The 12510-nt window shown below is 35.7% G+C and overlaps 1 protein-coding gene across 7 annotated transcripts in view; it reads left to right on the forward strand.

Moving 5' to 3' along the window:
- CEP162 (centrosomal protein 162) overlaps positions 1–12510 on the forward strand; it is a 63797-nt gene that overhangs the window by 805 nt on the left and 50482 nt on the right. For 5 of the 7 annotated variants that reach the window (XM_054195869.1, XM_054195871.1, XM_054195866.1 and 2 more), the window contains exons 2-5: positions 343–428; positions 1287–1355; positions 6307–6445; positions 12118–12267. In XM_054195869.1, coding sequence (XP_054051844.1) covers positions 1296–1355; positions 6307–6445; positions 12118–12267 — 349 coding nt within the window. In that variant the 5' untranslated portion in view covers positions 343–428; positions 1287–1295. The remainder of the gene's footprint in view (positions 1–342; positions 429–1286; positions 1356–6306; positions 6446–12117; positions 12268–12510) is intronic. The other 2 variants (XM_054195872.1, XM_054195873.1) reach the window with 2 other exon arrangements.

A 12510-nucleotide genomic window follows, 5' to 3' on the forward strand; every position in this document is an offset into this window, starting at 1 on the left:
TTTATATTGTTAGCTTTTATAAAAGCTATAATTGTAAGGTAGGCAGAAGTACAGATAACGTCAGAAGAATCTTTTTCTGGCAAGGCTGGAATTAAGTATTCACTCGCTGAAGCAGTTGGCACAGCTAGTAAACTGTTAAAGCATCTAGTGTTTAGCATATAGTGTTCTTTGATGTAAAAGTATAAAAGGATACTGGATTATGTGTGTCATGAGAGGTAACATTCTTAATCTTCTTACCATGTTTGCAGAGATATTGTCCAAGTGCTTACAGAAGGATATCTTATTTGATTCAAAGTCTGTGCAGTCTGCTATAACTTTTTTTTTTTCTTTTAACTGCCAAAGCCAAAGTGTCGGGTGGTCTATGGATGAATAAGGAGTGAAAGCAGGAAGCAGTTGTCACAACTCGCCTGTCAAAATCAATTTACTAGGTAGGTAACAGTCCTGTGTACTGAGAGGGCTCCATATTGGGAGTTTTATTTAATGGTAAAAGCATTTCTGCAAATGTTTAGCCCTTTTATGTTTACATAGCACTTCTCAGCCTGGAAGATGCTATGGTAGTTTAATGCTGCTATACATATGCAGTTTTGAAGGTAGCCATATGTGTTGAGCAGTTGATATACAAAGGCTTTGTAGTGTTTTGAGTGTGGAGCATGTTTTATACCTGAGAAGTCAAAACAGACTTCTTGGGAATGGGAGGGGGGCAAGTGCCATTGGCTTTCTGTGTCAGGGCAGATCAAACTAAATGTTGTCCTCTAATCTTAAAGACTGTCGTGCATTTATTGTTTACTGAGTCCTAAGCAGAGAAGATGAAACATCTTAAAGTGCCAGATGTCTCCTATTTTGGAGAAGAAACATAGAAAGGAATTAAAAGCCCTTAAAATGGATGGGAGGTATTACTGCAGTGGATTCTTGTTTGATCATTGACAAAATACTTAATTGGGGTTAGCTAAGAGAGCTGTCTTTTGAAGAAAAATGTAAAGATGGTGATTTCTTTATCCCTCAAAGTTTAAATGCTGAAACTGTTGTTTTGGAAATGACTATTTTGATTATAAGGAATTTGGGTAATCCAGATATGTTTGCATTGATTGTCTTGTTCAGTAAATAATTTAGATTAGGACTGAGAGGAATGAAATTTGGCATCTCTCGAGATTTATTTCTTTTGCTTATAACTCCCTATGAAATCAGCAAATCACTAGGTTACCTCTAATTTCAGAATGCTTTTAATTAACTTTATTTTCATTTTAAATCTTATTTTTAAACTCATTTGTTTGGAAATTAACATCCAGTTGCAGATCATGGCTCATCGATTTTCAAAAGAAGAATTAGATGAGCAGTTTGAAGAGTTTCTGAAGGAGGTATGTTTCAGAGCATTCTCACATCCCTATTCCCTAATACAAGGGGGAAATTGACTATGGAAGAATATTAAATGGAAGATGCAGCTGTGCTTTTACCACATAATTCACATAGCTGTTTCATGTGTGGGTCTTTGCAAGGTCTTCGCTTCATTGATAAACTTAATTCATGCTATTTGATGTAATGAAATCAAGAGAACAATTTTGTGATTAAATAAATACTTTGTCATTGCTAGGTAATACCTTCGGAAAGAGCCCTTTCTTGATTTTTGTTTCACTTTAATTGTGTGTGTTATTTAGTAGCAAAAGCTTCAAATTGATACATAAGTGAAAATGAGATAAAAGACCTTTTCCTGTATGTAGAGGCAAGCTACCTTTTACTGAATTCTATTTAAAAATTCTTGTGTTAATCCTAACAAAATGAAGTATGTTGTAGTGATTAGAAAGTGTTGATTCCTTTTATTCCTCATGGTGCTTGATGATTTTGAGTACAGGCAAAATCATGCAAGTCTGTGGGTTATGACTTAAGCTAACAATTATCGAACGTGGTCAAAACGTCCTAACTTGGTATGGTTTTTTTCACTGCACATAGACCTGTAATTTCATAATTTGCCCTCTGGTCAATCAGACACACAGTGTGGTAACCCTAAGATGTAAATACTGCATACATAAGGCCTTACTCAATTCTGTTGCTGTATCTGTAGCTAACGATGGCAGAGAGTATTTCTGCAGTCTCTGATATACGTAATGTATGCTTAAGGATGTAGAGGCTGTGCTACGCTTTAATTACTTGTCAAAAATGTTGGTGCTAGATTCTATAAAAATTGCACTTTGTACTGTGTAGTAAAAATCTGTAGTAACCAGAGGTTTCTTTTTCAGGAAGACTTTAGCTTTCCCAGGTAGGTCTGTAATTCTGCTTTGACCATGCAGCTTGTGAGGTGTTTTTACAGATACATAAGAAATGTAACTTCACTGAGCAATATTAAATTGAGAGAATAGAAAACGAAAATGCCATCTGAAAATTGAGATTCACAAATAACTTAAAGGTAGATTTTGGCCTTTAATTTAATGATGTAATTGAGTTAACATTCTTGAATTCACTGAAATTATTAATGTTAGTAAAAATAGAAAATTAGGCTCTGCGTCTCTGTCAAAAGTGCTTTACTTGCTGTTGTTGTGAAGGGAGTTGCTCTGGGGAAGAGAAAGGAGGTTTATTCTTTTATTTATTTTGCACATCTGACAATACTCTGCATATGATTGCTTCTAGTATTTTGTTCCTCATTTGACATGCTCTTCTTGCTCCTCAGCTATTGCCCACATTGAGAATGCTTGAGTTACAAAAAAAATCAAAATAGCTGTATTGAGTTATTCTAAGTGGTATTTGGCATGTTCCAGAGAATATAACTTTTAACAACTCCTGTCTCAATTTTTCAAACTAAAACTGTTTGTAAAGTGTTTAAACTTGGTTAAACACACATATTGCCAAGTCAGTCATGAAAAATATGCATTATTTTATGTTTCGACAGCTAGATACAGACCCCAAAAACAATGGCATTATCTACTCTCTGTTATTTTATATGCATGCATCTTCTGTTATGTCCCTCCCTTTGCTTTTGTTTTTTATAAATGTGTGCAGCCTTTTAATGTTAGAAAGATGAGAAACTGGTGTGCTCCATTGTTGGAAAACGCTGTGTAGGTGATGTTTGTGTTGAGAGTATAATGGTGGGGGGGAGGGGGGGATAGCGAAAACTGTTTCGTAGTAGTTTGAGGAAGACAATATTGCTGAGGCAAATCTTTCAGAGAAGAAATGGAGCAGGATTTTTTTTTTTCCTTTTAAATATCTCGTAGTGAAACTGCCTTTGTTTGGGGGGAGGATTGTATGTATGTTTGTGACTAAAACATAAAGAAAGACTGTAGATACAGTTGGATGATGCAGGTCTAATATGAGGAGTAAACGAAAGTATTTTGGCATAAGCACTGAACTTTAAAAGCTATCAGTGAAGAGGATTTTCTAGGCTTTTATTTATACACAAGGAAACACAGATGTCTGTCTGGTCACACTTACTCCCAGCCCCTTGCCAGAATGGCCTGTTGTCATCCATAATTTTTGTCTTTCTCCTCCATTGTCTGTGTGCCTGTGATCCATCCACTCCCCACCACCAGTATCTTGCTTTAGCGTACTTCTCCTATTGTCACTTTAATCTACGTTATTATCTGTCATATTGGTATAGCCCCTGAGTTTTCTGAGTGTTGGCCGTGAAGTTCCCTTGGGACATGCAATGCGAAGAGCTCTTTCTAATACCCAGTGCTTCAATTAACTGCTTTCTTTGATGACCCAAACTAAAGTTAGGAAAAAGCCATTGTCTGCTTTTAGTCTTCTAGGCTAACTTTTGTTCTACTTGATATTCATGGACAGCTGAGAAGAAAGACTTTCAGAAGGAAAGGCTATACCATCTTTTTTAGAAAATCTGTGGATTAGTACCTGGAAGAGTAACACTACACATTAAACCATGTTTGAAAAACATTTTTAATTTTTATTAAAAGATCAAATATATTAAAATATTATTTTGTACTAAAAGTATAATTTGGACTAGACTTGTTTTATTGAAAAACAATTTCACGAGATAATTAGGACAACTGGCTGTGAAAGTCTGAGTATTTTAGATCCAGTCCTGTATTACCTATCTACTTTTTTAAGTTCCTTCATGTGTATAGGAGGTGGTAAGCTGATTATGTGCCATGTAGTTGTTCCAGTTCTTAAAACCGACTCTTTTGGCTTTTACTTAAATTGAGGTTAAACAACTGACACTTCCCCCCCACCCCCACCCCCCCCCCCACCCCCCATGTGTGTCTGTGTCCCTGAAAGGCTGACAGGCTGTTTTATAGAGGAGGGGAAGGAAGAAATCAGTGCTGCTTGCTGGCACTGAAAAGCCATTACTAGTCCAAAAAGTTGATTGATTTATTTATGTACTTTTTTTCAAAGGAAGAAAAAAATATATCTGTAAGTTTTGCTGTTGAGACAACTGACATGTTGGGAAAAATGCACTAGTATTTTTGTGTCAGCATTTCTTTCCCAGCTGCTGCAACTTTACTGTCTGCAGTTGACAAGATGGCTGTACGTAGAAAGTTTCCAGAACTCGAGAACAACCTGTGGGAGTTTCAGTTTCTTTAGTTACAATACTCGAAGGAGTACAAGCATCACTGAAGTTCTGCTTGCAGAGTAGAGGATACTGTTAGTCATAAAAGAAACAGCAAGCGATAACAGATCTTGCATCCAGCACCTGTCAGTACTTCTAGCTAGCAGGAGGCAGTGCGACCTTTGGGGACAATGGCATTAGTACTTGTGTTGTGACTAGTGTAAGGAAGTTGTTATTTATAGGACATTTATTAAGAATGTAAAGCTGTTTTGTTCTATGTCCCTGAGCCAACTTAAAGAAATTGCAATACATCCTGTTGTCTATCAGTTTCATAATTTATTAAAATTTTGTTTTATTAAAGCGCAAGGCTCGGAGCACTTAAATTTTCTTTCTGAGACTGTATAACAGGCATTTAGATTTCTCAAGTGAAACTGTAAGCTCTAAAGATGTTATTGGTCAGAGATATTCATAAGAATATAATTTTCTTATAATTATTTTTTTCTTAAATGTTGGTTTTAGATAATTGGCATTTGATTTATGGATGTTCTTGTTAGGCTCATATAAATTGAAGCGTTAGATATATAGTAAAGGTAGGCTTTTATGGTAGTGCTTTTTGTGCAGTAGGAATAAGACAGTGGGCTGCAGCGGCTTGTTTTAGTAAGACATCTTCTTATATCTTACATATTAAGTACCGACAATCCTGTTGCCGTTAGTATTCTGTTTATACTATCACATTTTCTTATTTGTGACTGTTGTGAAAGTCAAGCTTTTGAAATTTTCCCATATGATGCATTTCATATGTGAATTCTTGGTCTCTTACGCTTTATGGCTTTTGCTAACTCTATTCAACGTATTCTTTAAGACACTTTAGGACAACTGATTTCAACAATTATGGCTAAAAATTATATAAAAATAAAAAGTATGCCATCTCCTTAACCCCATGTTTACTGAGTTTAAGCACAAAAAATATGTAGCACATAAGCTTGCAGTGCACTAGCTTAATAAATATATTTGTTCAATGTCTGGACAGCCAATTGTGGCTCTGAGCCTGCTGTAGGCAACAAGGAGCTTTATTAAAGGAAAAGAACAGAGATTAGTGTGTTTGGTTTTTTTTAAAAAAATGCCACATCACTTCAAAAAACTGCTGCTTTCTTATGAAGCATCTATAGATCTTTTCCTTCCTGTTACTCTTCAGTAACTTAAATTCGTGGGATGCTCATACTCATAGACTTTTTTCTCCATTGATTTAAGCTATCAGTCAAAATCAGCACGGATGACTAACACATATGAGAGCTTAATACACAGAGAAATGCTCTGGCATTTCTATTAATTTCCATGAACACAAAGTATAAAATTAATTTCTGAAATGTGATTTGCTGGGAGCTGGAATGTTGCTTGTGAAGGTTTAGTTTTAGAATATTAATAATTTTGTTCATGTACAAAGCAAGGCCAAAGCAAAAGTGTTTCTGCTGTACTTCATTACGTTCGGGGATGTGGTCAGGATTTTGGTTCTTATATGTTCTAACTAATTGAAAAAGAGATGATTATGCTGTTCACTTGAACATACATTCTACTAAGCAGTGAACTTTTAACGTATCCAAATTCTGGAAGTGAGTTTGTTATAATATGGTGTATTATGCAACATGAATATAGTTACTGCTTCTTACTCAGCTTTGTCATCCATATACATAAAAGGCAGGCAGTGGGGAGTAAAGAGAGGCATCTGAACTCAGAAGTCCAGAGTTAAGTGGCTGAAAGACAGTTAAACAATGTGAAAACGTAAAAGCTGTCTTTAATCTTGTATGCAATTGACTCAGTCTCTTTCAGATGATTCACTTGGAAATTCAAAGAAAAAATCCAGCATTCTTGAGACATTGGGACAGCCCAGGAAAAAAGAAACAAAGAAAAAGGATTCAGTGCCGTGGTGGATATCTGAGGAAGATTTGGATGATGGTGGTAAATAATGTAGTTTTGCAATTTTTTGACCACAGGGGGTCAGGCTAGTTCTTTCTCATGCTTCATATAGGCCTGGTTTCACATTAAGTTGGTGGTACTCAAGTGCTTTAGAACATTACAGTGCAAATTTGAAAAGTATAAAACTCAAATGTAATTGTATTTTTTTAAAAGGGTTTGTATTCAAGCTGTAAGCAAGCTTTCTGCTGTTTTTTTCTTACAAGTTATTAAAACTTATAAAGAGTAAATACATTCTAAATAGTAAGATAATTAGAAAATGGAATTTATGAATTCTGCTGAAATATTTGTATGTGTGTTTTATAGATTTCTGCTTTCCAACTGGAAAGGAAAAAGACCAATTTGTATTATCTTATGCTAATTGCAACATTTGTAATTGATTGGGGAAGCACAGGAAAAACTTTTCAACCGCAGCTGATTGAAAGATGTATGTCTTTCAGTACTCTCAACATTTTCTGTGCTAAGAACCATAGCTCAAGGGGAAAAGGGCTGTGATGACACGATTGCTAGTTCAGTTCAGATTTACTTGGTCACATAATTCTGGAAGAAAATATACTTTTGTTTGCAAGCTTTCCTCCTCTAGTTTTCCATTTCTTCATTATTTTCTTATTGGATAGTAAAGCCTATGAGTAGTAAGTTTCCACAGGGCGATTGTGTCTTGTTCATGTTGTGGTTGTTGGCCTCTTATTTGCATGATTTGTATAACTTACAACTGGAGCTTAACAGAAAGTTCCAGAAATCAGTTTTTCACGTGACAAGAGTTAAGATACTGCTGGTAGTCTCCGATCTTAAGCATAGCTCTGTCCTGTCAGTGTTGTCGTTGCTGGGAGCCAAATCTTAGTCAGCTGTTGTGTCATCTAGGCATAACCCTAATAGGTGTTGTCTGGACTGCTTATCTGTCTCCGGCCTTTTTTAAGATGTTGCTGAAAAACTCAGATGGATGTGAGAGAGTTCCTATCAGGCAGTGCAACTACATATCAGGTAGTTATGAGGCATTATGATTTCCTTACAGCTTCTAAAAAAATGGAAGGATGGAGTGTTCTTGCTGGGCCAAGTGTGAGAATTAAGCGGTTAGCATGACTTCATTTTTCTGTGTGCAATGAAAGTTTTCGGGTGACTTTAGAAGTTCAGCATTCTTCCATGGCTTTTCTGAGATGCTTGAGGCAACCCATAAAGCACATTGATGCTTCTCATGCTACTTAAACCAAAAAACACTGAAATGGGTACTTAAAAGGTGAAGTAATTACAAGTTTTAGAGAACAGTGCTTATATGGGTTAAGCACAATGCAAAGCAGAATCAGAAGAAATAATGTGTTTATATCAAGTTGTTCCCATCCAAACCAATTCTACCACTTTTATTTTTTAAATTAAGAATATATTTCAGCTGTGTAGTTTAACCATAGGTAAAGCTAGTAGAACTGAAACATGCTTGATCTGCAGTTTATTGACATAAAAAAGAGAGTTCTGGTAAAATTTTTAAGGTCTCACTTAAAAAGCCTTCTCCTTTAACAGGAAAACATTCAGAAGGTGAGCTTACCCAGTTTTGCCAGTACATAATCCATTTACTTGCTAGTCTGTTCATATTCATACTCTCGATGAGGGGCTGGATTTTTTCAGAGGGAGTTGAAAGTAATCTCTGTGTAATGCCTTTTGAATCAAAGGTCCAACATGTCTTGGCAGTTGTACATAATAAAATTGAGAATACAAGAATATGCTATATCTGTGCACTGAATTCTTCCCTGAGCACCATTTTGCCAGCCAGATTATTAGTTTTATTTCAGCTACACCTCTGTTACCACTCTCTGCGTAGAATTCTGCACTTGTGGGACATAAGCAGTAAGCCATATCCCATCTAGTGCTTTAATATTGACAAGCAGACAGGCGTTTAGGTTTTACTAGAGGGCTTTCCAGGTTTTAACCTGGCAAGAAGAGGATAGCTCTGTGGCATGAAGCAGAGCTCCTGGTTGTATCGTTCTGTGAGGAAAGGACTATATTTGTCACACTGGACGCTCACAAGTGGTAGCAGTTGTATTAACACATACTGTGACAGATAGGAACTGCGTGGCATAGAAGCAATCTGTACTATGATGAATGCCATTCTACTAACTAAAGTCTAGTTGTAGGGCAATTAACGTAGAGTCAAAAGAGTCATTTGCAGAGGTCAACTTGGCCACCTTCAGTATGAACTGAGTTTTCCTCCACAGTTGCGGAAGTAGATAACTTTTATGTGGCTATAACTGAGATTGATGAATCCCACACATAAAGAGGGATTTATACATGTGTATACACACTACAAACTGCTATGATTTTAGTTCACGTAGATATACTTACAGTGTTTTAAAACGACAGGTCAGGTGCCTGTAAGGAATTCAGCGTGGATAGGCTTCTAGAACTGCTACTTTTTTCCTCTGTGTGTCTCTCTGTCTTGCATGCTTCCGAGTACTTTGTCAAATACAATTTTGGTAGGTCTAATATTCTTCAGCGGGTGTATGTTGTGTAACATGTTGCTCAGATGTATTAACAATGGATGATCACAGCAGCATTGCAATGTAAGTTACTGCATGGGATGACTTGACAAGATGTTGATGTAGATTTGTAGCTTTTTGTAAGGTTACTAAATGTGCCCTAAATAGCAAAATAGTTCTCCCATGGTGGAAAAAGAAAAATATTGCTGCAATTATGACAAATAAGGAAATAAGCTGAATTTAATTTCTGAAAAGTGTAATGTTGGCATTCCTTGAAATTTTGTTGAGATCCCTGTATATTCTTCTAGGCTTGAACCTCCACGTTGGTTGCACATAGGACTTTATTAACAGGCTGTCAGCTATTACAATTATTATTTTTAAAGTGTTTTATCATCATGAATAAAACTTAAGTAAGCATATAAATCTATCCTCCACCCACAGTGTGGCACTGCATTACAAATACCTGATCCATATGTATGAGTTGGTGTGTTTAGATGATGCTGTATAGATACATTGTTATATTAACAAAGTGCAGTCTGGCTAATTAGCTTGAGTAATGCATGGAGCTGGTAAGTTGTTTCCAGTTTGAGGTTTTCATTTTGAGTTCCATCAGTATCATGCTTTCTTGAAAGACACAAAGACTTGACTGGAAAACAAAATATATTCTGTACATTTGTTTGTTGTCTGATTGTTTTTTTCAAGGCATCTCGTTGCGTAAGTACTAGGAAATAGGCAGAGATTTAAACTAATAGCCTGTTTTCACTTGGTTTTGTAGATTAATGGTAAATAGCGTAGACTATTTCTGTTCATTTGATTGAGAAGATAAAGTACATTTTAAAATAATTCAACTTGTTATTCTAGGCACGTTTGAACTCTTTGTTCTTCAGCTTTAAGCTGAAATGTGCAAATTATGATTCAGGATACTGTCTTTCTTATTTGACAGGTTAAAGACCTACCTCTAACTAATGTCCTTTCTACTTGCTTTTGTCGTTTAAATGATAAAAAGAAATTGGATGATAAGAATTCCTGTCCCGTCTTGCTTGCCTACTACCTGTTCTTGCTGTTTGTCTTGCTTTTCGAGATTTTCAGACAAGATTTGTTAAACTGAGGAAAGAGAAGAAAATGATGGAAAGCCATGCTGAAATACTGGAAAATAGTGAACAAAAGAGTCCCCATTCAGATTCCCAGTCTGGTATTTGATTAAATATGTTTTGTTAAATTTATTCAATATCAGCCTTGTGTTAATAGTGTGTTTCCTGTAGAAAATCCTTTGCAAATAGTCCATTTGACCATAGTGTTCTCATGGAAAGCAAGCTGCCACTTAATTCATTTGTCATTTCCAGAAATAACTAATAACTGTGTGACCTTTTACTCAATTGTCATTACATCATACATCACTACCTATAGTGATGTATTAGGACAGACAGTATTGAACGTAAGCAAGGAATATTAATATTCACTGTTCTGTTTCTTTAATTTCAAAGTCTGCAGTCAGATAAGTATTCTATTTATTTTCGATTAATGTGATTCTTTTCCCCCTGCTGACCAGTAGGCTACTCTGTGCATGCTGCCTCTGGAATGGAAACAGTACATTTGGTGTAAGAAATGACAACTAAATTGTTGAATCTGCAGGACTATTTTAGTCAATGTAACTTCAGATTCAGCATTTCATGTGAACTCACTTTTTATGCTATCTGAAGAGAAACTCCAAAGAATAATTACAAGTTACAAACACTGATCCATGAAATGCTCTTGTGTAAAATACAACAGCAATTAACTTGTATGTACTAGTTTAAATGTGGCTTTGGTGTTAAATTCAAGCAGATCAATGATATTCTGGAGATATTTCTCCAATATTTTGCAGAAAGACAAATATTTGCCTTTCTATGACAAAGAAATATTTGGCACTTGGTCTTTAGATTGTGTTGGTGATCTACTATGTAGCCTATAGGGCATTTCCTTATGTTAGCTTTCTAGAGCATATGTGCTGCCCTGTTTTCATAAGCCTCATTTGCATAGAATAGCTATAAAGCATCTCGGTCTGGGAGATAAACACTGAATCTATTTCTGAAATTAGGCTTAATATTTGAAATATGAGCAATAGAGGGAGCTATTTCAAGTTACTGTTTTAAAAGGCATCAGGTGTTTGCATTATTTACAGCAGAAGGCATGTTTTCAACATTTTAGTTTCCCAGTAAATGAGGGCGAATATAGATCTAGAAAAGTGATGCCTCGCTAGTGGACTTGGACATCAATTGAGGGAATAAAGGACCTGTGCATTGTATCAGAATGGATTTCATACCATTTCTCTTCTTGCAGTGCACCTGCCATGTGCCCACCAGCTTCCTTTAGTCATCTTGGCTTTTTCTGAGTTGTGTTAGTTTCTGGTCAAATATCCCCGTAATCATGTTTCTAGATGGCAGAAGTGTTTGGCCTGATCCCCTAGACCACTCTTGCTCTCTCTCATGTCAAGGCAGATTCAAAAGATCTGTAACTAAGAGTTTTCTCTGAATTAGCCAATTTAGAAGCTTCCTCTACCCCTACAATTTGAACAAGGAAGAGTCTAATACATCTGGCAAGCCTAAACAATATAAAGCGTGTAGTGCGACTATCATCTTAGCATCATGAGAGAGCACAGTTTTCAGCATAGGTACTCTTATCTAAAACTTAATTCTACTAATGTGACTGGAAGGTGTTTGGTTGTATTTGCTGCTAAGCAAATCCTCACGAGGGTTTGAACAAACAACATGCAGTTCTTGTGGTAGACAGTAGTAATTCACATTTATCTACCTATGTTTTTCCACTTTTCTTTGAACTGATCTAGATGCTTTCTTCCAAAACTTGTAGTACAAAACTTCTTTTATTGTTGAAGTAGTTTTACTAGTTTTCTTTGTTTTCAGGTAATGAGCTCCTAGAACAGTGTGTTTGAATGCAAGGAATATGTGAAGCAAGAAGGACTTTGTCTCTTTTAAAAATACAAAAAAATCAAAAGAAGACTTTTATTTTCAGAAGTTATGAGTATTAACTTTAATTTTTAGTTATAGCTATAGAATTATATATAATTCAATCTACAAGAAACTGAACTGCATTACTTTTTCAGAAGTGGCAATTTGAATTCTCACATCTTATTTTTCTCTTTATTCCCTGTCCATTATGTATAAAAATTTATAAATGTTTGTGTCCACTTAAAAGTAGTTCCCCCTAAACCTTCTTCCAGTGCATCTCGCAGCAAGGCTTTGTCTAAATTCAAAATGCTGGAAAAATTTCATAAGGACAAGAAAGATTCATACTTAAACAAAGAAGAAGGAAGCCTCACTTCTGACAGCCCAGACAATTCTGAGGGTAACAAATTTACTGTATTTTATATGATATTAAAAAGCTAAAATGGCTCGATTATGAAAGTCCTGGTCAGACTAAGGAGAAAAGTAGTTCATTTTTAAATATCTGTTCGTTACTGAATGTGTGTTTAAGTCCTTTGTATTTATAGTCTTACATTTTTCTCTGCCAGTAAGGTGGTTAGAAATATTTTTCTAAGTGAAACTCATCTTCTTATTTTAATGAATTTCAAGGGACAGGGCTTTAAAG

The sequence above is a fragment of the Rissa tridactyla genome, chromosome 3 (genome assembly GCF_028500815.1).
Source record: "Rissa tridactyla isolate bRisTri1 chromosome 3, bRisTri1.patW.cur.20221130, whole genome shotgun sequence".
Taxonomy (NCBI): domain Eukaryota; kingdom Metazoa; phylum Chordata; class Aves; order Charadriiformes; family Laridae; genus Rissa; species Rissa tridactyla.